The sequence below is a fragment of the Lissotriton helveticus genome, chromosome 7 (assembly GCF_964261635.1).
Source record: "Lissotriton helveticus chromosome 7, aLisHel1.1, whole genome shotgun sequence".
In the NCBI taxonomy this organism is placed as follows: Eukaryota; Metazoa; Chordata; class Amphibia; order Caudata; family Salamandridae; genus Lissotriton; species Lissotriton helveticus.
In genome coordinates this window covers 974806830-974830663 of record NC_136068.1, presented here as the reverse complement: position 1 = coordinate 974830663, position 23834 = coordinate 974806830, and the positions used below count along the sequence as shown (strand labels likewise).

Genomic DNA, 23834 nt, shown 5'->3' with positions numbered 1-23834 from the left:
AGATTCTGTCAGTAAGCGCATTACCCAATGATCTATTTTACTATGACTGGAACCTGTGACGTGCATGTATGCACAGTTTACTAACTTGGTTAGAACTGGTAATATGAAGTCTATACATACCTCTGCAGTCTGTATAGACAGAAGACTGAGCCTGCTGGAAGACCCGGTAATGAGCCCAAATATCAACAGTGACAGCAGTCGCGGCGGCTGCAGGTACAGAAGACTGACCTTGTGAGACTATTAACAATATCCCATTAGCCCCCGGCACCAACAAGGGGGCCTGGGAGCACACCCTCATAGAAAGAGAGTCGTGGAGGGGCCCAGGGAATATAGCGCCGATGATGCAGCCACAAGTGCGTTCCTGCGCATACCACAAGCGATGCCTGCAGTAAGCATGGTGAGGCGAGCCCCTAATTAATGGGCCCAAGAGACGGTATGGGAGGCTAAAAGAAAAGTAGAGCACAACACCAGAACAAAGATATGGACTTTGCCTGACCCCAAGATGGCGATCCGTTGGGAAAAACGAGCGACAATGGAGTGAATGATCACAGAGGGAATGCTGATTTGACAGGCAGTATTTTGTGGTGGAAAGTGACGAATCTCAGTTGGCAGAGGGAAGCATAGGCGGGAAAGCAACCATAGAAGCATAGGAGAGGAGCCTTTCAGGGAGGTACCCGCCTGACCCTAAGATGGAGACCAGGGTCCACGAATCACTGATGATCTGCCGACGACAGAGCCAACTTCAGTGCTGCCAATGCCTGGTTGTTATGTATGGATGGCTGTGGTACCGGGGAGTACTCAATTTCAGGTCAGCAGGAAAGATGAATAGCGGTGGGCGACTGCCGTACCGCACAGAGGGTATGAATACATCAGCACCTATAGTGGACTCCGACCAGACCTCACTCATTTCAACCACCCTCCACCCCCATCCGACTCACCCATCATGACATTGTACCTGTGAATCTTGCCACCGACCGCGGAGACTTAGCATTTTGGCTGATATCCGGTGGTGCTACCTTGATAGACATAGAAGAGATGGGCTGTGGACTTCCCCCTCAGCCCTCACCTACCCAGTCAGACATTGGTCAGACTTTTCCTTTGTTTCTCCGCCGTATCTCCCTCCTCGTTCCCCTTTTACATTACCCCCTTTACCCTTCTACATGCCCTAAACAACAGATGTAACTTGTAACTGATGTATCTTTTGTAACAATGTGTAACTTATAACAAATGACGAGCTCAAACTTTGACCTTGAGGCCTCCCCTGTTCTGCACTGCAACCACCCTAGTGGCTATAAACCCATCTTCCCTAAGGAAGCCTTAAGTCTGTCATTGAAAAGGAAGGAGCAAGGTCTCACTGTTGAGTCATCATAAATTGTATACAATATAGTTGCAGACGTGTTGTAATCACAGGGCAGACTGCACACAAGAGGAATCGGAAGCGTCATGTATCAGGGGCGAGTCAGGGACCACCATTAAGCAGGGAATACGTTGTTTATGCCACCGGCCCTTAAGGATCATACTTTACATACCAGTCCATTGCAGATACTGGCCTGGGGAAGAACTAAAATGAATGCTATACAGTAGGACTTTGTGTATATAGAGTGGATATGGTTTTAACATATTTGAGCATTATAGGTACGGCCTGGAGTATTTCTGCATCATATAATGGGACTTTGTCAAGACCTGACTGGTTCTATTCATTTATGTGATGGGTCACTAAAGACGCTACCATTAGATACTGTGGGACTGTGAGTGCTTTTCACTAGGGGGTCTATTACGATGTTGTTAGGAAAGCTTTACAACCGAATCGGTTCTGGAATGCTTTCCGAATTACTCAGATCGGGGGAGTCCGACCAAGTGATTGGGGTGCATACGGATGCTTCCGGATCCGATTCGGTCGGACTTTCATTGACTTCAATAGGAGCCTGTGTTCCGACCAAATACACAGGCTCCCATTTAAGAAAGGGGTTGTTGGGGAAAATCATGCACCCTGTGGCGGGCACCCCATGGTGCCTGCCACACTGTGCATGGTTGGAAAGGGTGGTCCCTTGGGCACCCACACAACCCAATTCGGAGGGCCTGGGGGGGAGGGGGCATGCCACGGGCCCCCAAAGTCAGATTCTGATAGCCGATTCATTTCAGAACAACCGATTCAGAAAGGCTGTCCGAATCGGACATCGTAATCGCTCGGCTGGAAACGCGCTCCATAGACGGCTATTATTCGGCTCCGTCCGACTTGGTTAATCCCAATGCCTTTTGGAAACAAGTCGGACAGTTCAAACGCTTCCCAGCCATCGTAATCGCTCATTGGGAAACGTGTCTGAGTCTGTCAGAAAGGCGGGTTCCGAATCGGATTCGACTGAATTGAATGCGGTTCGGAGCCTTTCCTGACGACATCATAATCGACCACTAGGACTTTACATATGCTAGCCTAAGGAGAGTGCTTTACATATTGTGGCAGTATGGAAGCATTAGGGAGGCTAGTACAGTGAGACTGTTTAGGAACCGTGGATACTGGCCTGGGAACAGTGCTTTACATACAAGGGCATTCTGAAAATTGGCCTAACTATTGAGTTTTACATACTGGAGCAATACATGACAGGTATTGCGCTCTGCACACTGCAGAAATGCAGGCCTGGCTGAAGAGCTCTACATATTTAGGTATTCTGGTTAATGACCTGGTATGGTGCATTAAATCCTAGGACTGTGTAACTTGCATGAACATTGTACGATGTAAACTGAGATTGTGGAAACTGTCCTGGGTATGGCATTGCACTATGGACGTGGACTGGCTACGGTGTTATTTCAAAAGCTCTGTTAAGGACTTGCAGTTTTTTAGCTTTATGAAAGACATAGTTGAGATAGGTGTTAAAATCAAATATATTGTTTTTTCAAACATTTTCTTGAGAGATAAATTACACAAAGCCCTGTAGAATGTCTGGTTCAATAGCAAGTAAGTGTCTTGTACTATGCAGTTTGGGGCTTGTATTAAAATATTTTGGAGGGTTGTTTTGCATTCCTAGTCCATCTCTGCAAGTCATATAATAGGTAGACTCATAAAGACCCCGTCTACGTTCGGGCTAGGACTTACTTGATGTGGTAAATAGCTTCGTTTTCCAGTATTTCACTTGGAAATGAGGTAAAACAAGCAAAATTGATATTTAAGAGAACAAATTCCTCATGTTTTACCTTTGTTTCCAGGCCCTTTCCTCTGATTAATTTAAACAGGACTAATGTGCAGATATCGCTAAGGGGAAAACAGGAAGGTGCGATAATAAGCCCCCAAGACCCTGTGCACACTCCAGTCTCCACAGGTATCGGAATTTAATCCACAGCTTTTTTGCAAGGCCTAGTGTCCAGATTACAAATTAGTTGGATGGGGTGAGATATTTACGACATATTACCCATGGATGATGAATGTAATCCCGTGTTTTGCAACAAGGGCCCTTTTTTATATGAATGCGCGGCCAAGAGAAAAGAAGGGCCTCGCAGGTTTACATACTTGCCAACATTTGACAACTGGCAAGAGGGAGATTTCAGAAAAGAATCAGGGGAATGTATTTTACTGATTGACAAACATTAACACAGAGGCGAATTTAGGAAGGAGACCGCTAAACTAGAGGCATTTTGGATTAAAAAGTCGAATACATGCCAATAGACCCGATTCAGACCGGAAACTTCCGATTTCCGAAGCAGAAATGACTTTATCTCGGTTGTCTCCCGCCTGAAATTAACTCTGATTCAGTAGAAGTCAATGGGAGAAGTACATTCTCCCGATTATATTTTTTTAAATCTCCCACTGCCTCTTCTATAACGTTGGTATGGTATGTCTAACCGAGTCTCTCCCTCCTGCATCGGGTCTGTTGGCATGTACGTGTTTAGACTTTGCCAGTGGCCGCCTTTTAGACCATGCGTGGCACTGGGAGAGCACATGGCAGGTTCAGATAGAGGAAAACCCAGAGAATGAGCTCATGTTTTCGCATGAACTACGTACGACACGTGCACGTGAACTGGAAATCCCCTTCCAGCTAACCCTGCCCACGGCCACGTCCCTGCCAGCAGCAGATAAGACGCTAAAAGATGGAGCCCCGCACGTGCGCCGTCATAGCGCGCGAGAGGAGGGTGGAGAGGAGAGGCGGCATCTCCTGGCCTGTGCAGATGGTGGAGCCTAAGTCGGGTCAGAAACCACGTCTCGTCGTCACTGCATAAACTGCACACAGAACAAGAAAAGTAGGCGACGGTGCGAGATCCCGGTGACCTCGGCTGACATTGAAGGAGGGAGCTTCCCATCGCTCTTTTAATGGTCTCTGCATGTCATGGAGCTCAGTTTCTCTCGTTGCCTCTGACATTAGCTAACCTAGAGGAAGTCATTTCGCCTCATGGACCTGTGAAGGAGCCAACATCCCTTGTCAGCAGTTCAACCACTGGCCCGCGGCGTATGCACAGATCTCTTCAGCTGTATCTCCAGTCCATCCACTAAACTATTTTACCATTGCTGGTAGAAGTTTTAGATTTTTGTTGAGAAAAGACCTCTCTTCCTGATTGTACTTTGCCTTCAGAATAAGTATTGAGCCGAATCCCTTGACACCACATTGCAGAGCACTTTGTGATCCCGTGTAGACCTTTTTCACCGGAAAGCGGCACCCAGGACATTTCTTGCTAGTCATGTGGGCTTCGGTCATGCTGCTGATCACGGTTGCCCTCTTGCAGACCCTGCCAAACGCTTATGCGGCGGATAAGGGTTTACCCTCCACGAACGACCAAGAACTGGACTCTGAACTGGATCCCAGGCTGCAGGAGGACTCACCTCAGGTAGGTAACAGATTGTTTCTATCACAAGTAAGGGTCTTGTCGGGTTGTTGCTGGTTTATCACTGTACTCCCCACACAACCAACACCTTTGCACTAGGCCAAAAACACTTCACTATTTAGGCCCTAACACTAAGGGAATAGGAGATGTTGTATCAGTGTACGTCTATAATATGCAGAGAGTACCAGTAGAGAGTCACACATATAGAGTAACAAATATTGTCCTGCTGGTAGGAGCTTGTTTGCAGGACAGTAGAGCACAAACCTGGACAGGTAATTGATGTAAAAGAAAGGGAGAGTTCAAAGAAAAGCGACTTTGCAAAGTAGAAATGGAATTGTATTTTTTCACTTAAGACAGTTGCAGCAGCATATTATAAAAGTGCTGACGTGTCATACAGGCCCTTCCAACTAAACACAAAAATAAAAACTTTCCCCTAGGTAAAAAACTAAATTTGTGCACAATCACTCGCTTACTAATCACAACAATACATTCAATCCAATACAACCAAATACCACGGAAATTTAAAAAATATGGCTTTAATAATCCTTAAAAATTATTACATTTAAAATGTCATATACATAAAAATACAAATACATAAACATAGCATATAGAAAACAAGAAGGAGAATTTGCAACACACTCTAATTTGCCTTTTATCACTCCTATTTTTTATGTCACTGGATCTCTGTGAATACATTTAAAAACATAGATATCATCCATGCACTGTAGGACGTGCTTTTAAAATTCGTCGACCCGTTTCAGTAGCACCAACATATAAACACCACCTTCTTCAGGACTTACATATACATATCTCCTCCCCAATCTCTTTCCAAATAATATCTATAAAAAATATACAATACAAACACTTAGATGCAAAACATGTAGCAAATAAGATACGATCTCATTTTACCTAAATAAAATTCACACACAAAGCCTACTATTTAAAAAGAAAATCCATTTATAATAAAAATCACAATTTAAAGTTAGAAATAAAAATATACACATCCTCCCAAAGTCCAGTGGTATTCATACACACTCCACATCCATTCATGAAGTTGACGTCATAGATCCACTTCCGTGTATTGTATTTGGCTGTCATGTATCTCATTCACGGCAGACATCATTACATTGCCTTCCGAAATGTGCTCTGGGCAGAGTAAAGATGTATTATTATCTTTGATTCATCGAGTGAGAATTAACTAGCAGAAAAGGAAATATTTTACCTGGGGTATTGTGTTCTGTCCTGGCCGGCACATCTGTGTTTCTTTGCTCACCTCTGAGTCACAGGACATACGACTTGTGTCCAGTCATCTGGGGTAAAATATCTTCTTTCAAGGATCCATTTGGACTATTGTGCCCTGTTCTAGAGGTTACATCGGCATCATTGGGTCCAGGTGTGGTCTGATAATATTGCCCGGTGTCCAGTTCTATTCTTCATACCACCAGAGGGATGGATACAAATCTCTCTAGGTGGCAGGAGAAAGATGAAGTCCGAAAGCAGATGTTATTCCCTGAAGCTAGCCTTACACAACTCAATGTGTGTACACAGATAAAACATATCATGGAGACATTACATGCTCCACAGCAGTGGTACAGGAATACATTTCAGAGTGGGAGTGCTGCCATCGATGTTACATCACTGAAGTCAAAGTGTTGTGATAAATCTAAACTCTACACAAAGGACAAGTGTAGCATTTGAGTCTCATCCATTCAGCCGGAGAATGGTAAGGTGTAGTATGTGTCCGGTGGAGCATTTTGAAGCACACTGTCCTAAATATATGAATTAGGCATGGGTTGGTAGGGTACTGCCATGCACAGAGAGCACATGTTCCATTGAAATGGACATTTAATTTGCTTCACGTATGCGGCTTTACTGAAAAACATATATGGTGCAGAAACAATAACTTGTGTAAATATGGTTTCTGTCTATAACCATCACACAAGGGAAGTAGTTTGTTCTGATCCTATTAAATTCTCCGAAACCTTCATAATTCACAATTAGAAAAAAACGATATTCATTATTTCGCTTTATTTGCTGCCAATATATTTTAAAATATTTATAAATTTAATTTACAACTATTTCAGTTTTGTTGTGTTAAAAAACATCTGACACGCTGCAGCCTTCTCCTTTCACAGTCTTTGTACCCCAGGAGGATTGCTATTTGGCTACAACATTCTCTCCCTTTGTAGTAAGAGAAGGAACAATTAAATACCAATCTCCATGTTAAAAAAAAGAATAAGGAGTAATTTCTCATTAGAACAATGACAGGCATTTGACCTCTGCCTTTAAATGCACAGGATATGCTACAAAATAAAAACATAATTGAGAGACCTCTTTATTGATTATCTAACAATCATATAGGAGGTACCCTTTTTCTGGAAAAGGGGGTTGGGTGTATGAAGCTACAACAAACAAGAATTCTGTTTCCCTTCTTTTTACTAGAGGTGAAGATCGATATGTCTCACACTCTCTAGTTAGACTAAACAAGATAATCTTGCTTTAAAGTATAGAAACACTGTATGCATATATTTTTGTAATATTTGGTAACCTGCTGTTGACTATACTTTAAAGCAAGATTATCTTGTTTAGTCCAGAGAGTGTGACATATCGATCTTCACCTCTAGTAAAAAGAAGGGAAAGGGAATTCTTGTTTCTTGTAGCTCTTATTGATCATTCCTCTTTTAACCTCGTAAAATGTTATTTTGGAGGTGCTATAGCACCTCTCATACCCTGGTGCCTCAGAGTGAAACCACACAAGAGGCTGCACTTCCAACAGCCTAGAGGTAATGCTATGAGACTGAATGGAATAATTGGTGGAGCAGGAGAGGATATCACTCAAGATAGAGCACTCACAAAGATTTAAGCAATTATATTAAACTATCTCACAGAAATAGTATAAGGGATAAACCCATCACATAGCTTGAAGAATCTAAAGAGGGACAATTTGGTGGGATAAGCACGGTTAAAGCTGCAGACCCTGCATTATCCCTATAAAGAGATTTATAGGGATAATTAGTTTTATTGAACAGTTACAAAAGAAAAATACAATCTATCCTTCTAGTTAATCTTCAAGGGTAATGTAGGATGGTTTTCTTCTAAAAAAAATATGAGAGGGACCCCTTAGTGATGTCAAGGGAAATGAGGTACCGACCTTTGTAACAAGCATTTACAATGCAATGGTTTCGCCTTTGGAAAAGTTAGACCTATTGGCATTGTAAATGACAAAATTTGTATTTATGTGTTGGTTTTTAAAACAGATAAATAAATGGCATTGTCATTTACATTGCCATTAGCTTAATCTCTGCAGTCACTCTGCAGTCCCTAGCACTCCATAGCACTCCCTAGTCACTCTGCACTCCCTAGCCCTCCCTAGTCACTCTGCACTCCCTAGGTGGAAATTGGTAGGATTATGAGCCCAGACTTGTCTCAAATGGATAAGTACGCAAGGACAAAGTGTGAATAAAATGAGACGATCACATGTACATGTCACATGGGTAAATTCAAAATAAAGCAAAACTGTGAGATTTAGTGACTGTGTGCTTTCTCTGCTAAGTCACAGAATCTGCATAAATCACGGGGAAAAACATAGAAGGTTGGAGTGACCCAGTGCTCTAAGGGGGCTAGGGCCTGGAGGTGCACATATCAGATATTCACATGCCTCAATGTAACTCCCCACCACCATCAGAAATGACAAACACTGCGAGCCAAGCCACAAACTGACATTTTAGGAGGAGTTTGAAGCAAAACAGTGACTGGCTGGAAAAAGTGTCCAGACACTGTAAAGAGAGCTTTTGCCACACTGTGTGATCCTGGGCAAATTAGTATATCTCAAGTGCGCAATTCCCCGTGTCAGCCTATATAGGAAGCACACTGATGTATCCTGGCTGCTGTTCTTGGCAACATGTCTGTGCAGCTCAGATGTTAACTAATGAAATGATGCCCTTCGGGCAGCTCTTGGCATCACATGTCCGGAAGAAAAGCGATTGCAAGCTTGTTAATTTACACAGAACGGGTGACCTTCATGAGTGTTACTGATATGTTTGAAACATCACAGTGGTTTTGAAATGACTTTGCACTCCTTGCCTCAGACTAGCTCTGCTCTTAACCGGCTTCCATCAGAAGAGCAATACCCGGGTTAGGCGATGTACGCTTCGCTTAATCTGTGAGGCTCACCAGCCCCGGCTCTCCGCAGACAGCAGAGTGTGCCCAACCGTAAGTAACTGTCCTGCCCGATAATTATAAAAAAAGCAGCAAGCGGTGTGATGGCCTGCAGCCGCTGCTGCAGCAGGTCCGCCCGGGGCTCAGCAGCTGGGCTCGTGATCCCAGACGGAAAATGACAAAGATATACCAGCAATGCATTGACGCTATTCAATGATTACCGACACCGGTCCCTGACCTGAATTTATTGTGGTGCCGGTAGAATGCAAGCCAAGTGGCAAACCTACTCAGCGGCGTGGCCCACTTCTCATGAAGTAGAGATTCTGAGGATGGAAAGCATGGCTCAGAGTGGGTTATATTAGCAGAAAATTATAGGGTCAATTTACCAGATGATCCAATTTGCTCAGGGACACCGTGTTCTGTCCTGGCCTTCCCTTTTTCAAATCATTGCTATCTGTGTCTTCGTTAAATTGATTAACCAATGTGATCCCAGAATCCAATGCGTTATTGAAGAAAAACAGTGTCTGGGAAACGGAGTCCCCAAGAACAGGAGGTCACCTGGTACCTGTATATCTGGGCAATACGTGTAACTTCCTCATAATGCAGTTCATGGGGCAAATGCCAGTTACTGGTTTAAACTTCTGATATATATATGTAAATATATTCCCTTGGGTGTACAGTTAAGCGCCCCACATGCAGCGGCACACGGCCAACAGACAACAACACCTATTCGGGTAAGATCTTTACTTCTTTATTTTTGTTTTCATTGTCCTCATGTTCTACATATATTAGGCATTACACAATGTCATGCTCCATACCAGAACGGACCGCCGCGTTTCGGCAGATTGCTATATATATATTTTGTTTTCAGTTCTTTCCAGAACAGTGAGACAAACATTACTAGGCAAGCACACACCTCACTGACCACACTTTAATACGTACAAAAAACCACATATTCACAGTGAAGTGCTCCATCCACCTCAAAATGTGCGTCTTACATTACAAAAGCTGTATGAATGCATGTTACATAGCAGAGGATTGTCTCTTGAATGCATGTGCTGTTTTCTGAGGCCTACAGTCGAATGCGTGTCAATTTTAATAAATATAACTCTAGTGAATTTGCAATAGTGATTTATTCACGGAGTATGCAGAAAGCATACAACAGGTTGCCACGCGTGCACACACTGCTGCTTTCCCCGTTAAAGCATAAAATAACAAGCTCCGCGTGGCCAAACACACGCCGGCACCCAGAGATTCTCACGGACAGCGGGATGGGGAGGCCGGGCGGGCACACGGACAGCGGGAGGGGGGTGGGCAGGCAACATAAGACGAGACGAGTAAACGACAAGCGGGAAAGGCACGGACAGCGGGAGGGGGGGGGGGCGGGAAATGCACGGACAGCGGGAAGGGGGGGCGGGAACGACTAAAGCACTCACCTGGACCTGGACTTCCTCCGGCGGCGGTCGGCCGCAGAATGGCCAAACGAAACCTCGACGAGCAAAAAAATTAAACCCCGCCCACCGCCGCACTGACGTGACAAAAGGGGCAGGATGAGTAAAAATGGCCGGAACGCCCCCGAATCTGCTCCGCAATTGACGGACAGATCTCTGTTCCAATGGCTAGCCTCCATTTATGGAGCTAGCCAATGGAACAGAGGGCGGATTCCCAAGCCACTCTACTGTTAACATAAGGTTTTCGCCTGCGCCGAAAAGCTGCGCACCTAAAAAGCAATTCCCTTGACCCAGATGAAATGTGATTACAATAGTCAAACAAACACCCAAAAAAAACAGTTTTTCATTCAATGCGATCGATCAATTTATAAATGTATTCAAAAGTTTAAAAACACAAGTATTTTCTATAAGTCCATGATTATACATGAATTAAAAAGCAATCCTATTACACTCCTGATAAAAAACACAATTTTCCTTCTAGCCACAGTACCTAATGTAACGTGATGGGAAAAATTCCTGATAAAATAATAAATTGAACAATTTCTAATTATGACCAGCATAAACAGAAGAGACAACACAACAGTAGGGGCGGCAGTCTTTGATCTTCTCCAGACGCGTTTCAGCTGCTAAATCAGCCTTAATCATTGGAAGGGCATACTTTCTGCGCAAGCAAATTCGTGTTGCTCGCTATTCCTTCATTGCCCATAATACCCTTCAAAAGTTTGTTGCAATTTCGGTAAGTTCGTGCTGTAGTGCCAGTGTATTTTTGCTGCATCACAGTCCTCTGTTAAAATAAATGCACTTAAGAAGAGCTATTGGTACAGCGCCCCACTAGGGCAAGGGAGCAGTTCTGTTTTCTGCAACCCACTTGGTGTTTTATTGGCATTAGGGATGAAGTCATGGCAACTTACTAGAGGAAAATGACGGCACTACAAGAACCAGTAGGCCACGCCCAACTGGGCGGGTGCAAGTAGATTTAATTCAGGTGCCAGAAAAAATCATCATGGCATTCATTCTGAAGTGAAGTCCAACCCTGGAAGAAGTGCTGCAAAGCACAAAACGTGTCAGAAAGGACTTCCATATTGCTCGAGGCAGTCTGCTGTCCCTGTGTGTATTTCTACATTAAAAGACGGCAAATTGAACTTACCTCTGTAGGCTCCCTCATTTCCAGGCAACATATATATATATATATATATATATATATACATATATATATATATATATATATATATATATATATATATATATATATATATATATATATATATATATATATATATATATATATGAATTATTTGGAGAGGTTGGCTTGCTTGGCCCCCTACTCTAGCCGATTTCAGTCCTGGGGACCCCGTCCCCTGTGGCCTGCCATGTTTTTCAAAGGGGAAGAGGATGTGCGGCCTCCCTCTCTGAGCGTCATAGGGCTCACGAGGCCCCATCCCCTGGGACTGATATTTTAAATAAGGGGACGGGTGCAAGGCCCTGGAGACTCCATCGCCGGGGCAACTAATTCCAAAAGGGTAGGGGTCCTGGTGCCCCCTCTCCCTGAGCCTGCAAATACCTGGTGTCCCCGTCCCCTAGGGCCGCCACATATATTTAAAGGGGTGAAGGCATGCAGCACGACTCACCTACGTTCCAAACACCTCCTGGACCCCATCTCCAGGGTCCACCTACATTGCTGTGTCCCAGGGACCCTACTCCCGGGACACACTTCCCCTGCCCTCAAGAGCACAGCAGGGGAAAGAATGTGCACTCCCACGCGACAGGAGATGCAAATATGCATTTTTGTCCCTGCCTGCGCATTTGCGGGCAGGAAAGTTGAGATTACTCCCACCCAGTGGGAGCAGAGAAAAATGCCCAGCGGCGTTTCCTCCATGGGAGCGGAGGAGAGCCGCCCCCTTCCCATACAGTTGCAGAAAGCTGAAAAAATAAAATGGAAATAAAAGGATTATTACCATTTCAGTTGGGTTGGAGAGCAGCCACAGGCCATTAAGTGCTCTTCGGAGCGCTGAAGCAGCCAGCTCCGGCCAATCCAGACACTTCTCTCATGCAGCATGAGAGAAGTGTCTGGATTGGATAAGGAGTTTCGAGACCTGCCCTGGAGGAGTCAGGAGCCGGCCTGATAAAAAGGTAAGTGAAACTTTTTTTCATTTAAAAATGTAAATGTTTATTAGTATTTTGTTTCATTTTATTTAAGTCGCCTCATCACTTTTGTGGGTCACCAACTGCCACTGAAAATATCTGCTCCCACCGGGCCGGAGCAATGTCAGCTCCTGTTGAACCCAGGTGTTATGCTTGAAGTCCACTTGCAGTGCTCAACTTTCTATTTTGTGGGTGCCCCAAGTGGGCATTGAGGCACCCACCTAAGGCCCTGATGGATGGGGGTCCCTGGGGCCAGTATTGGCTTGGGAAGGGGGCGTGCCCCCCTTAATAAACACCACTACCCAAGGGATGGGGTCCCGTCACATCTAAAGCCTAGAAAAGGGGGTCACACACAACCTCTCTTAAAAAAAAAAAGACTACCTCCGGCGGATGGCATCCTCCATGGTCACCGGTGCCTTTAAAGCGTCTGAGAGGAGGGGCCACATGCCCCCTCCCCAGTATTATAAAAAAAAAATTGCAAGCAGGAATTGCCAGCTCCTGTTGGCCCCTAGGATAGGTGCTCGGGGTTGAGCCGGTGGTACTGTGGGGGCCCTAGGGCTCCCACTGCAGCCCTCTAAAAAATAAGCATCTGGGTGTACTGTGTTTGGTCTATACTCTTCAGCTGTTGTGCAGAGCCCCCTTGAGGCCAGTACTATGCCTGCAATTTGTAGCATTAAAAATGTTTTTAATACACCTCAAAGACATGTTGATGATTTTTTTTAAATAATGCTTTATCAAACTTTTTATGGGAGGCCCTTCCTAAGGCTAATGAGCCCACTTTTTTATTTTGGTGTTCTTACCCTTTGACTAAGTCAGTAGCTCTGACTAACTTTAAATGACACCCCTTATGTTCAGCAATGTGCACTGGTGGGAGTTTGGGCAGAAGGCCCTGCGCCCAACCCCCTACTGCACTGAGGGGGTTGGGGGTGGCCTTGCCCAGCGTGGGGTAGGCTGACTATGAGGAGTTGGATGTAGGGCCTGGCGGAAGGCCCCACTCATGCCCTAAGGTAAATGTAACTTGCACCCTCATCAGGCACTGCTAACTCCCCCACATATTACATCACTCATGCCATGATCTATGAAATCATAATATGACTACAACATCTGAAATGACATAATTGATGACAAGACTGTGCATGACTGGCACACGTTATAGTTACTTGAGCTAACTATAACTGATGAATTTAAGTGGTTTTGTTAATTAGAATGTATGATCTGACATTTTCACCTAAGTATAACATCCCTTTAACCTTTGCTTTTTTATTGAATTTCTATGATTTTTTTTAAATGGAAATTTGGATAATAATACCATATTGTCTCTTTACCTTCGGTATATATACCTTTAGAAAAAGGCCCCTTTTTCCGACAAACGGGCGCTCGAGGCGTTGCGAACGCGGTACGGCAGGGCCAAGCTGTTTCAAAATTCACCAATTATCTCTCAACGAAGAAAATCCTCTCGCACTCACGAATAGAAGTAACTTAAAACTTATTGCACTTTAGCTTAGATTTATATGTATATACACACACACACACACACACATATATATATTTGAGCAGGCCCCCATTCCAGCTTCCCCTGCTACAGTTTTCCTGTTGTTTGTGTCTCCTCTGCTTGTTGCTCGTTTCTTGCTCTATTTTGCCTTTTCTGCTAATTTTTCTGCTTTCTGTTTGACCTTTTCGGCTAGTTTTTCTGCCCTTTGTTTTGGCGTTTTCTGCTCGATTTTGTGCTCTCAGTTTTGCCTTTCCTTCTCATTTTCCTGCCCTCCAATTTGCTTTTCTGGCTCATTTTTCTGCCCTCTGTTTTGCCTGTTCTGCTTATTTTTTGCTCTTTTTGACATTTTCTGCTAATTTTTCTGCCCTCTGTTTTGTTCTCTTATGCTCGGTTTTGCCTTTCCTGCTGGTTTTTCTACCCTCTGTTTTGCCTTTCTGTTAATTTTTCTGCCCTTCGTTTTGCCTTTTCTGCTCCTTTTCTGCTCACTGTTCTGCCCTCTTCTGCACTGTTTGCCTTTTCTGCTGTCTGTTTTGCCCTTTCTGCTTGCTTTTCTGCCCACTGTTTTGCCTTTTCCTGCTCGTGTTACTATCCTCTGTTTTGCCTTTCTTCTCATTGTTCTGTATGATGCTGCACACAAAGTAGATCAACTAAATACTGACTAAACATGTTGCCAATAATAATCATATAATTTTCCCATATACAAGCATTCAAATCACTAAACCTTTTTCAGATAATGAAATAACAAAAGTTTAAAATATAAAACAATTTTTAATAAAACTTTATGGTTATATTCAGGCATAAAAAAATCAAGAGTAGCCATTGAATGCCAAGGGGACTATGTATTATTATATGAATGGAGAAAAAAATATGTATATAATTGTCATTTGCTTTTAAAGAATAGCAACACTGTTGACAAACTTACTCATTAGATACGGTCTTACTGAGGTTTTGTTAGTGTTTACTTATACCATTCTGTCAGAAAAATAATTGTCCCTTGCTCAGCCCTAACAGCCTTTAAGAAACATGAGCATTTTGGTAATCTCTGGATTTCTACAGGCACCTTCCATGTCTGGTGGGGGGGGTTAATGTTGCTTAGCTTTGACACCTTCCCGTACTGACACATGACCTCCTCTGTGTACTCTCAGGACCCAGCTGAGCTTCAGCAATTGGCAGTCACTAACTTCCAGTCAGACATGAATGAGGGACTAAGGGATTACGCCCCATTCCTGCTCTGCTTGCAGAGGAAGAAGGCCCAGCAACAAGAAACCCATCACAGAGGCACACCCTACCACCGCCCAAGCTTTAAGACCCAGATGAGCAGTTGGATTCAGGACATGAAAAGTAAGTCAGACATTGATAAAGAGAAACATAAATCCCAAAATGTGGATGGACGTACAAATGATAATGACCATTCAGGTTCATCACACTGTACAGTGTGTCATCTCTTGTTGTGCATGCAGATATATCCAACATATCTTCCTTGTGTAATACTAGTTCCAATACATTACAGTCCAGTAAGTCAGACAGGTGGTACATAAGAGTTTACTTTCCTCGTCATTGCAATATTTATCCGGTTGTGTAGGTGATGCCATTTTAATTTCTGGCCTTTGCCTTCTTAACATAAATTGGTACCTTGCGGCTTGCTCTTACTAAGGCATTTCATGGGAGGAACTAGGAGCAGATTATTAGGCCCAGCGCCCACGCTCCTAAATAATTGTAGTAATGCAAAAGGGGAATGTTGCTCTTCCAAGAGAAAGACGAAACTTAAGTAAAGCTGTTGGTCGGGACCAAGGAACTGACCAGAGGGATCCGGGGGATCCCAGTGATCAGAAGTGAATGCCATCATACAGCCTTAAAGTTGAGTGTAAGTGAGGATGTAAGTGTAGGGTGATGTACAAGGTGGTTTAAATGACAGCTCCAGGATGGCAGAGGAGGGAATGTCCCTGGTCAGTTTCCACGTTGGTCCTATTGTTCCCGCATTTCGGCGCGGCTCTCTGATATACCTAAGGGGCAATGTTACCACTTAAAAAGGATCTGAACACATTTTGTTCTGTACTGCAGCAGGTACAGTAGACACACTGTGATTGGGCACCTTCACAGCACTCTCTTTGCTCCCAATCAGTTGTATGGTAGGTGTCAACAGTCAGTACTGATGAAATGCCTAAGAGCCTGCTTGGCCACAAGGCATCAAACATGTTAACCCTATGTCTTTCTTTTGAAGTGGTCTAGGAACATAGATAGACTCCTGTAACAGCTCTCTCACTTTTTCAAACAAAAGGAAGGTGCACTTGATAGAAGTCAAAACAGGCGACAAATAAATACTTCATAAATTCTTCTTTTTATTGAATTCTTGTAAAAACACCGGCACACAGCCAACGCGTTTCGTTCCCCAGTTCCACGGGAACTTCGTCAGCAGGGCCGCACTGGCTACCGGGCAGTTGTGTGTGCTGCCGAGCAGGGGGGTCATTTCGTTGATGGGGACCTGTGTGTGCAAAACGAAATTCGTTTTGCTTTTTTTATTTCACAGCGCACGCAGGTCCCCATCAACGAAATGAGCTCACACCACGGAGAAATCCTCCGCCTGCTCGGCAGCACACACAACTGCCCGGTAGCCAGTCCGGCCCTGTTCGTCAGGGCTGTAACAATTACAAAGATCAACATGAATATACATATAATGTGATGAATATACAAAGTGGAATACATTTAAAAATACAAATGCAACACCACTAACACAGATGACCCAAGACATAATATCACACAAGCTGTGTTTTTAGGGCACATACATCCACAACCAAAGACATGACACAGAAACATTATAAAATAACAACTGGATGATAACATCATGTCAGTTTATTGTACACTCGGTACAATTCAGAGAATCATTTAAAATGTCAGAAGTCGCCGTTCATTTGTGTAAAGGTGGGAAAGAGAATGAATAAAGAAAAGGAAAGACAAAGAAAGAAAAAGTTAAAAGCAGTGCTAATATCCCGCAAAGGAAACAGCAATAACAAATCCACACCGTAGCTAGAAGAAAAAGAAGGAAAGCATACCTATGCAAAACTAGTCACTTCAATATCCTCGGCACTCCAATGATCAGAAAAAAACCACACAATTCATACCTACTATACATTGCAGAAAGTTAACCATAGACCTATCACGGCCACACCAGTGGTGGAGCCAACAACAAAAGACTTTGCCTGGTCAAAGGCGTTAGACGTAACCAATCGGTCATGCCGCAAAAAATACCAGTGAAATAGGCACCTAATATCCAATGCCTAATCGCATAATGTCGGTTGGAATACACTTATATTGCTCAAAAATGTCACCCGCCTCTCACCTTATGTCATGTGTAGGTTCAGTAACCTGTAGAATAAGTTGATTTGTGATCATTCATGTATGAGACATTGAAAGGTCAAGTCCGAGCTCTCTCACTTTTATCTCTGTCTAGGAGACCACTTTATTAAAACACTCCTTAGGCCATTTTAAACCACCTTGTAAATCACCCTACACTTACATCCTCACTTGCACTCATCTTTATGGCTAATATCAGAAGATCGCTGATAAAGAGCTCCCTCGAGGGGTCCATTTCGCATTGCAGCGCTGGCCCAACTAGGACGAGCCCAATGGATGTGTGAGGGCATTAACTTCTGATCACTCGGACCCTCCAGATCCCTCTTGTCAGTCCCTTAGTCCTGACTGACAGCTTCATTTAATTTCTTCTTTCTCTTGGAGGAACAGCATCCCCCTTTCACGTTGCTCTTAATATAGATATAACCCAACTTTAAGATGTTAGCTAATGTTTTCACTTCACTTACATAGACTGTAAAAAGTTTCATGGCCTTCCTGGTAGTTCAATCATTTGCCTATGGCCCAACAGGTTAAATAACCTATGCACTCAACAATTACAGCTTAACAACATAAAACAAAGAGAAAATGTATATTGATTGAAAATAGGCAAACAATGATTTTACAAGACAATGCAAGGCAAAAACCACGCATTATTAACCCATTTACCGCGGCGAACATTCCGCCGCGGTGCGGGCGTTCTAAAGGGTGAGCGGGGCTGTGTCGGCCAACGGACGTGCGCAGCACCAGGGAGGGAGTGTCGGCCAACGCGAGCATGGAAGGGGTTAAATAATGTGAAGGACAAAAGCATTGCTATATTTGTGCACAAGGCCTCAAGTCTCAAATGCTGATGGCAAAATAATCGCATCATGCACGTAATCATCCACATGATAATTATCACCATTTAAGTTTTCATTAGTTTGTCCACTTTCAAAAATCTGTTATGTCATACTATGCAACTCAACCCAAGTCTTCACACAGAGAAAATAGTGCCTGATGACTAACACAATGAGGGACTCCTCAATGGACTTTTACACATATAGATAGATAGATAGATAGATAGATAGATAGATAGATAGATAGATAGATACTATTTGCAGAGCTTATCTGCTATTTTTGCAGGTCCGTCACAGATGAGGCAAGCGTGTCTTATAGTGTTTTTCCTATGAAGATACCCTTTTCCATGCACCATTTATGGAAAAGTTATTTTCAAGAAATTCTTTCTACTCAGAGAAGTAGTGTACCAATAAAGCATCTTGGTCTCTGCTTATCATAAGCCCCTCAGCATTGGCAAATTCAAGCATCTGAGTATTTGCTTTAATCTGATCTGTGTGGTACTGTTTTTATTTTCACTCTGTTGTTACTTAATCTGTAGCTGAGTAGTTGTGCTATTTTGTTTGGATTTGCACTTTGTAGCTCTGGTCCCACTCATGTGGCTGGCCACCTACTGGATCCTATGTTTTCCAATTTATCCTACATTCAATGCCCACCAGCTTTTCCCTTATGGTGGTCTGATCATTTTGCGATCACCTTCAGTTTCGAGATCTCAGTGAGCTCATCTGTAGCCGCATCTGGCATCAGGAAACCAACTAGAAACTGGGGAAAACTGGATATTGAAGCTCTCAATAAGATCCTGTCTTCCAACGCTCCTATCACTAAACAAATGTCTATCACTCTTTCAGGTGTTGTCCAAAAGTGGCTTTTAAATGCCATTGATACCTGTCTCCCACCCTCTATTAGGAAGGCGAATAACCACCGCCTGCCTGCCCCTTGGTTCACTGAGAATTTAAAAACAGAGAAAAACAAATGCAAAGCTTTGGAAAGATGGTGGAGGAGGAATTATGCACCCGATACCAAACTCTCATATAAAAGGGCAAACAAGAGAATATCATACTCTTTGTAAGTCAGCTCGTGCTGAATATGTCTCCTTGACCATCTCTTGTGCATTGAATTGCTCCAAGACATTAATTAAATTGGTCAAAGAACTCTCTGGCTCTGACACTCAATCTACACCCCCTTCTCTGAATGCTTTGCAATGTGAAGATTTACCTAAATTCTTCCTCATAAAGTGGAGAAAATATACTCTGAAATGAAGGACATCAAACCAGGTAACCCCTTCAGCAAGCACTTACATTCCCTCATGTACCTAGAACCATTGATCATAGTGATAGCAGGATCTTTGAATCCACTAATAAATTGGAAACTTGGTCTCTATTAGATATGAGCTCCTTTAAATGGCTATTAGCTAGTATTAAATCTGGCTCACCCTGTGACCCTCTTCCGATTTCGGTGCTCCAGCGGCTTGAGTAGCCCGCGCTCACAATAATCATGGAACTTTGGAATGTCTCCTTACAGGAGGCAACAGTTCCCCCAGAGTGGAAAATCGTGATGGTGCTTCCTCTTTTTTAGAAGGCTAATGCTGATCCTGATCAGTTTATGGGGTCACAAAACTATTTACAGTTTTGAGTAAAATTGCTTCCTGGATGCAGGCCAGTTTTCTCAAACTCAATGGAGAGAAAACCGAGTTTCTGATTTTGGGGAAGAATAAAGATCTTTGGGGTCCCCAACACTGGCCTACTAAAATGGGTGTTCTTCCTCTGCCCTCATGCCAAGTTCGCAATTTAGGCTTCGTCATTGATGACTTATTTTCTATGAGACACCAAGCCGTGAAGGTAGCCGCAACCTGTTTCACCATCTTGAAATGGCTTAAAAAGATGATCTGGATGTTGCCCAGGCCTACTCAGAGAACAGCAGTCCAGGCTTTTGTCACCCCCAGACTGGATTACGGCAACGTTCTTTATCTGAGGACTAACAAGGGTGTAACACGCAAGCTGCAGGTGGTGTGGAACTCTGCCGCCAGACTGCTCTGTCAGGTCCCCAGAGCTGCTTCTATCTCTGGCTCTCTGTGTGACCCTCATTGGCTCAGGATAGAGAACCAAATTAAATTCAAAGCCCTGAGCTATACGTTTAAGATTAAATCTGGAGTGGCTCCTCAATTCCTGCAAGCTCTGGTCCACCCTTACTTGCCTTCGCGCCCAATCCGCTCTGCCACTCAGGCGAAATTCTCAGTTCCTACAATTAGACTGTCACGTATGGGTGGTCGATCTTTTGCCTGCTTAGGTCCCTCTTTATGGAACTCTCTTCCAGTGCCGCTCCGCAACTATACTGTTTATGTGAACTTCCGTAAATGCCTAAAAACTTGGCTGTTTAATGAATAATTTCTCCTCTCCCTTTCTGTTCCTTTCAGGCTGGCGCCGGGAAACACTTCTGGGTAGCTGTTGCACCTTACAAATTAAATTAACATAACAAGGGAAACTCTTGCTGCTGCGGTTGCGAGTTGGACTATTCCTTGTACAGCGGGGGCCACGATAAGGAGGAGAACCACGCTCCCCGTTATTGCAGCACCATCTGACACTTGATATCTGCCCACTTCTCGCATTTCCCGCTCCGCGGGAAACGCTCGCTGTTTGTGGGACTGGTGGCCAAAGGGGAGGCTAAAACTACCTCGCCCAAAGGACATCGGGGCCAGGAGGCACCTTCCCGCCACGCCCTCCACAGGTGCTATAAATCCTGCACCAGCAAAGCGTAGCGTGGGAAACTCTTTCTGTTGCGAGTTGGACTAATCCTTGTACAGCGGGGGCCACGATAAGGAGGAGAACCACGCTCCCCGTTATTGCAGCGCCATCTGCCACTTGATATCTGCCCACTTCTCGCGTTTCCCGCTCCGCGGGAAATGCTTGCTGTTTGTGGGACTGGTGGCCAAAGGGAAGGCTAAAATTACATCGCCCACAGGACATCGGGGCCAGGAGGCACCTTCCCGGCACGCCCTCCACAGGTGCTATAAATCCTGCACCAGCACCGCGTAACGCGGGAAACTCTTGCTGCTGCTGTTGCGAGTTGGACTATTCCTTGTACAGCGGGGGCCACAATAAGGAGGAGAACCACGCTCCCCGTTATTGCAGCGCCATCTGACACTTGATATCTGCCCACTTCTCGCGTTTCCCGCTCTGCGGGAAACGCTCGCTGTTTGTGGGACTGGTGGCCAAAAGGGAGGCTAAAACTACATTGCCCACAGGACATCGGGGCCAGGAGGCACCTTCCCGCCACGCCCTCCACAGGTGCTATAAATCCTGCACCAGCACCGCGTAGCGCGGGAAACTCTTGCTGCTGCTGTTGCGAGTTGGACTATTCCTTGTACAGCGGGGGCCACGATAAGGAGAACCACGCTCCCCATTATTGCAGCGCCATCTGACACTTGATATCTGCCCACTTCTCGCGCTCGCTGTTTGTGGGACTGGTGGCCAAAGGGGACGCCAAAACTACATCGCCCACAGGACATCGGGGCCAGGAGGCACCTTCCCGCCACGCCCTCCACAGGTGCTATAAATCCTGCACCAGCACCGCATAGCGCGGGAAACTCTTGCTGCTGCTGTTGCGAGTTGGACTATTCCTTGTACAGCGGGGGCCACGATAAGGAGAACCACGCTCCCCGTTATTGCAGCGCCATCTGACACTTGATATCTGCCCACTTCTCTGTTTGTGGGACTGGTGGCCAAAGGGGAGGCTAAAACTACATCGCCCACAGGACATCGGGGCCTGGAGGCACCTTCCCGCCACGCCCTCTACAGGTGCTATAAATCCTGCACCAGCACCGCGTATCGCGGGACGCGCGCGGGATGAGCTGGGCGAAGCCCGGGCCATGGGCGGGCCCGTCTGAGCCCATCAGAGACAGGAATAGACTGGACTGGGCCACCCCCTTTGATTTTCCCAATATCAGTAAGACTAAATATATGTGTTTAATTGTAATTTTAATTATTTTATTTCTTAGCTATATCAAATAATTTTGGCATAACACAGGCATTATTGAGGAACAATGGCACCCAAAAACACCAAAGGGAACAAACCAGGATACAGGGCAGGGGGGATGGGGCTAACTGGCACCATAGATGCCTTTATCACCAGGGCCGCGTCAGCTTTGGAAAAGGAGATAGCCTTAACCGAACGGCGCTTATCCCTCGATCCTATGTTTCAGAGAAGATCGTCACTGGGGGAGATTGCCTTAGTACTCTCACCCGAACAGCCAGTAATTATAAACTCACAGAATGAAATCGCAACTCAGCGCCAACAAGATCTATCAATAATTTTAGATACAAGTGGACCTGTCCCAAGCATAGATTCTTTTATGGTTTTTCCTAGAGTAGATCCAGCACCTAGTAAAAGCCCACAAGTGATTAATAAAGTACCCACTGAAGTAAATCCTTCTGCACATGTGCTGGACTCGGGCACTAATTTAAAGCGTAATTGAGGTGACAATCAACAGAAGGACGGGCGATCTAAGAAAACCAAAGTCGCCTCACCTAAAAATAACGATAAGGCAGTTGTGGACAGGCCTGACAGACTTAAACAGGCTGGGAACATTAGCTCTAAGCATATTGGTTCTTCCAATGTTTTATCGGAATCAATATACAACGAATCAAGGTCCAAAGAGTGTACGTTACAAAATATCGAACACTTAGTTAGATCTTTAATTTTACCCTTAGTGGAACGTACAAGAAGGATAAGCGAACAGCTAGGGATACTTGAAAAAATTACTCGGGCAAACTCTGTAATGTTACAAAAGGTGGCAGAGACTAAATCTCAGCCAAATTGTACTATCACAGCACTTCCTGATAAACAGGGAACATTACTTAAAGGGAAGCTAGGGCAAAGAGGGAAAGAAATACCCAAGTCAGCCAGGGGTAAAACTATCGGCAAGGCTTCCCACACGCCCAGTTCTGAGGTAAATGGAGGACATGTTGAGAGCCATAAAGATAGACTAGTTATAAATTGTAAATTGATACTTGTAGAGCGCACTACTCACCCGCAAGGGTCTCAAGGCGCTTGTACAAATACCGATCTGGAACCCATCCTGGCTTTTCCCTGTGAGGTGTCCACTCCTGGGCACCCCCAAGGTGGAGGCCAGGCATCCTTATCGTTGTGGGGGCCGTTGTGGAGATTAAGCAAGCTATTGCCCAAAGTTGCAGAGTGGGACTCCATGATTGGAATAGGCACCGAGGCAAGAATGATCAGGTCCGTGGAATTTTGAGCCCAAGACCCGCCGAGGCGGGGAATTGAACCCTGGTCCCGGGCTAGACCTCTGCATCAGGGTCTGCCACTCTAACCATTGAGCCACACTTCTCCACGTTAAGTTAAGATACTTGAGCAAGCAGAAACTATCCCTGAAATAGACAAAGAAGCGATACCCAGTCAAATAGGGATTAGGAAGAGAATTGATCCCCCCCGGATTCTTATCCATATGTGGTTGTGCTAGCAGGTGTCCCAGAATGGAAGCAAGATAGGGACGAATCCTACTATGAACTAAAAAATAAGGTTATGTTCTGGCTAGGAAGAAATAGACCGTTTAGACCAGACATGCAAGGGGAAATCTTAAATGTCCG

At 44.6% G+C, this 23834-nt stretch overlaps 1 protein-coding gene across 3 annotated transcripts in view; it reads left to right on the top strand.

Moving 5' to 3' along the window:
* The first annotated feature begins 4104 nt into the window (after positions 1-4104).
* Positions 4105-23834, top strand: part of LOC144769464 (vascular endothelial growth factor C-like) — a 204642-nt gene continuing 184912 nt past the window's right edge. For 2 of the 3 annotated variants that reach the window (XM_078653576.1, XM_078653579.1), the window contains exons 1-2: positions 4114-4812; positions 15198-15393. In XM_078653576.1, the coding sequence (XP_078509702.1) occupies positions 4666-4812; positions 15198-15393 (343 nt within the window). In that variant the 5' untranslated portion in view covers positions 4114-4665. Of the gene's footprint in view, positions 4813-15197; positions 15394-23834 lie in introns of all 3 variants that reach the window. The other variant, XM_078653578.1, reaches the window with a different exon arrangement.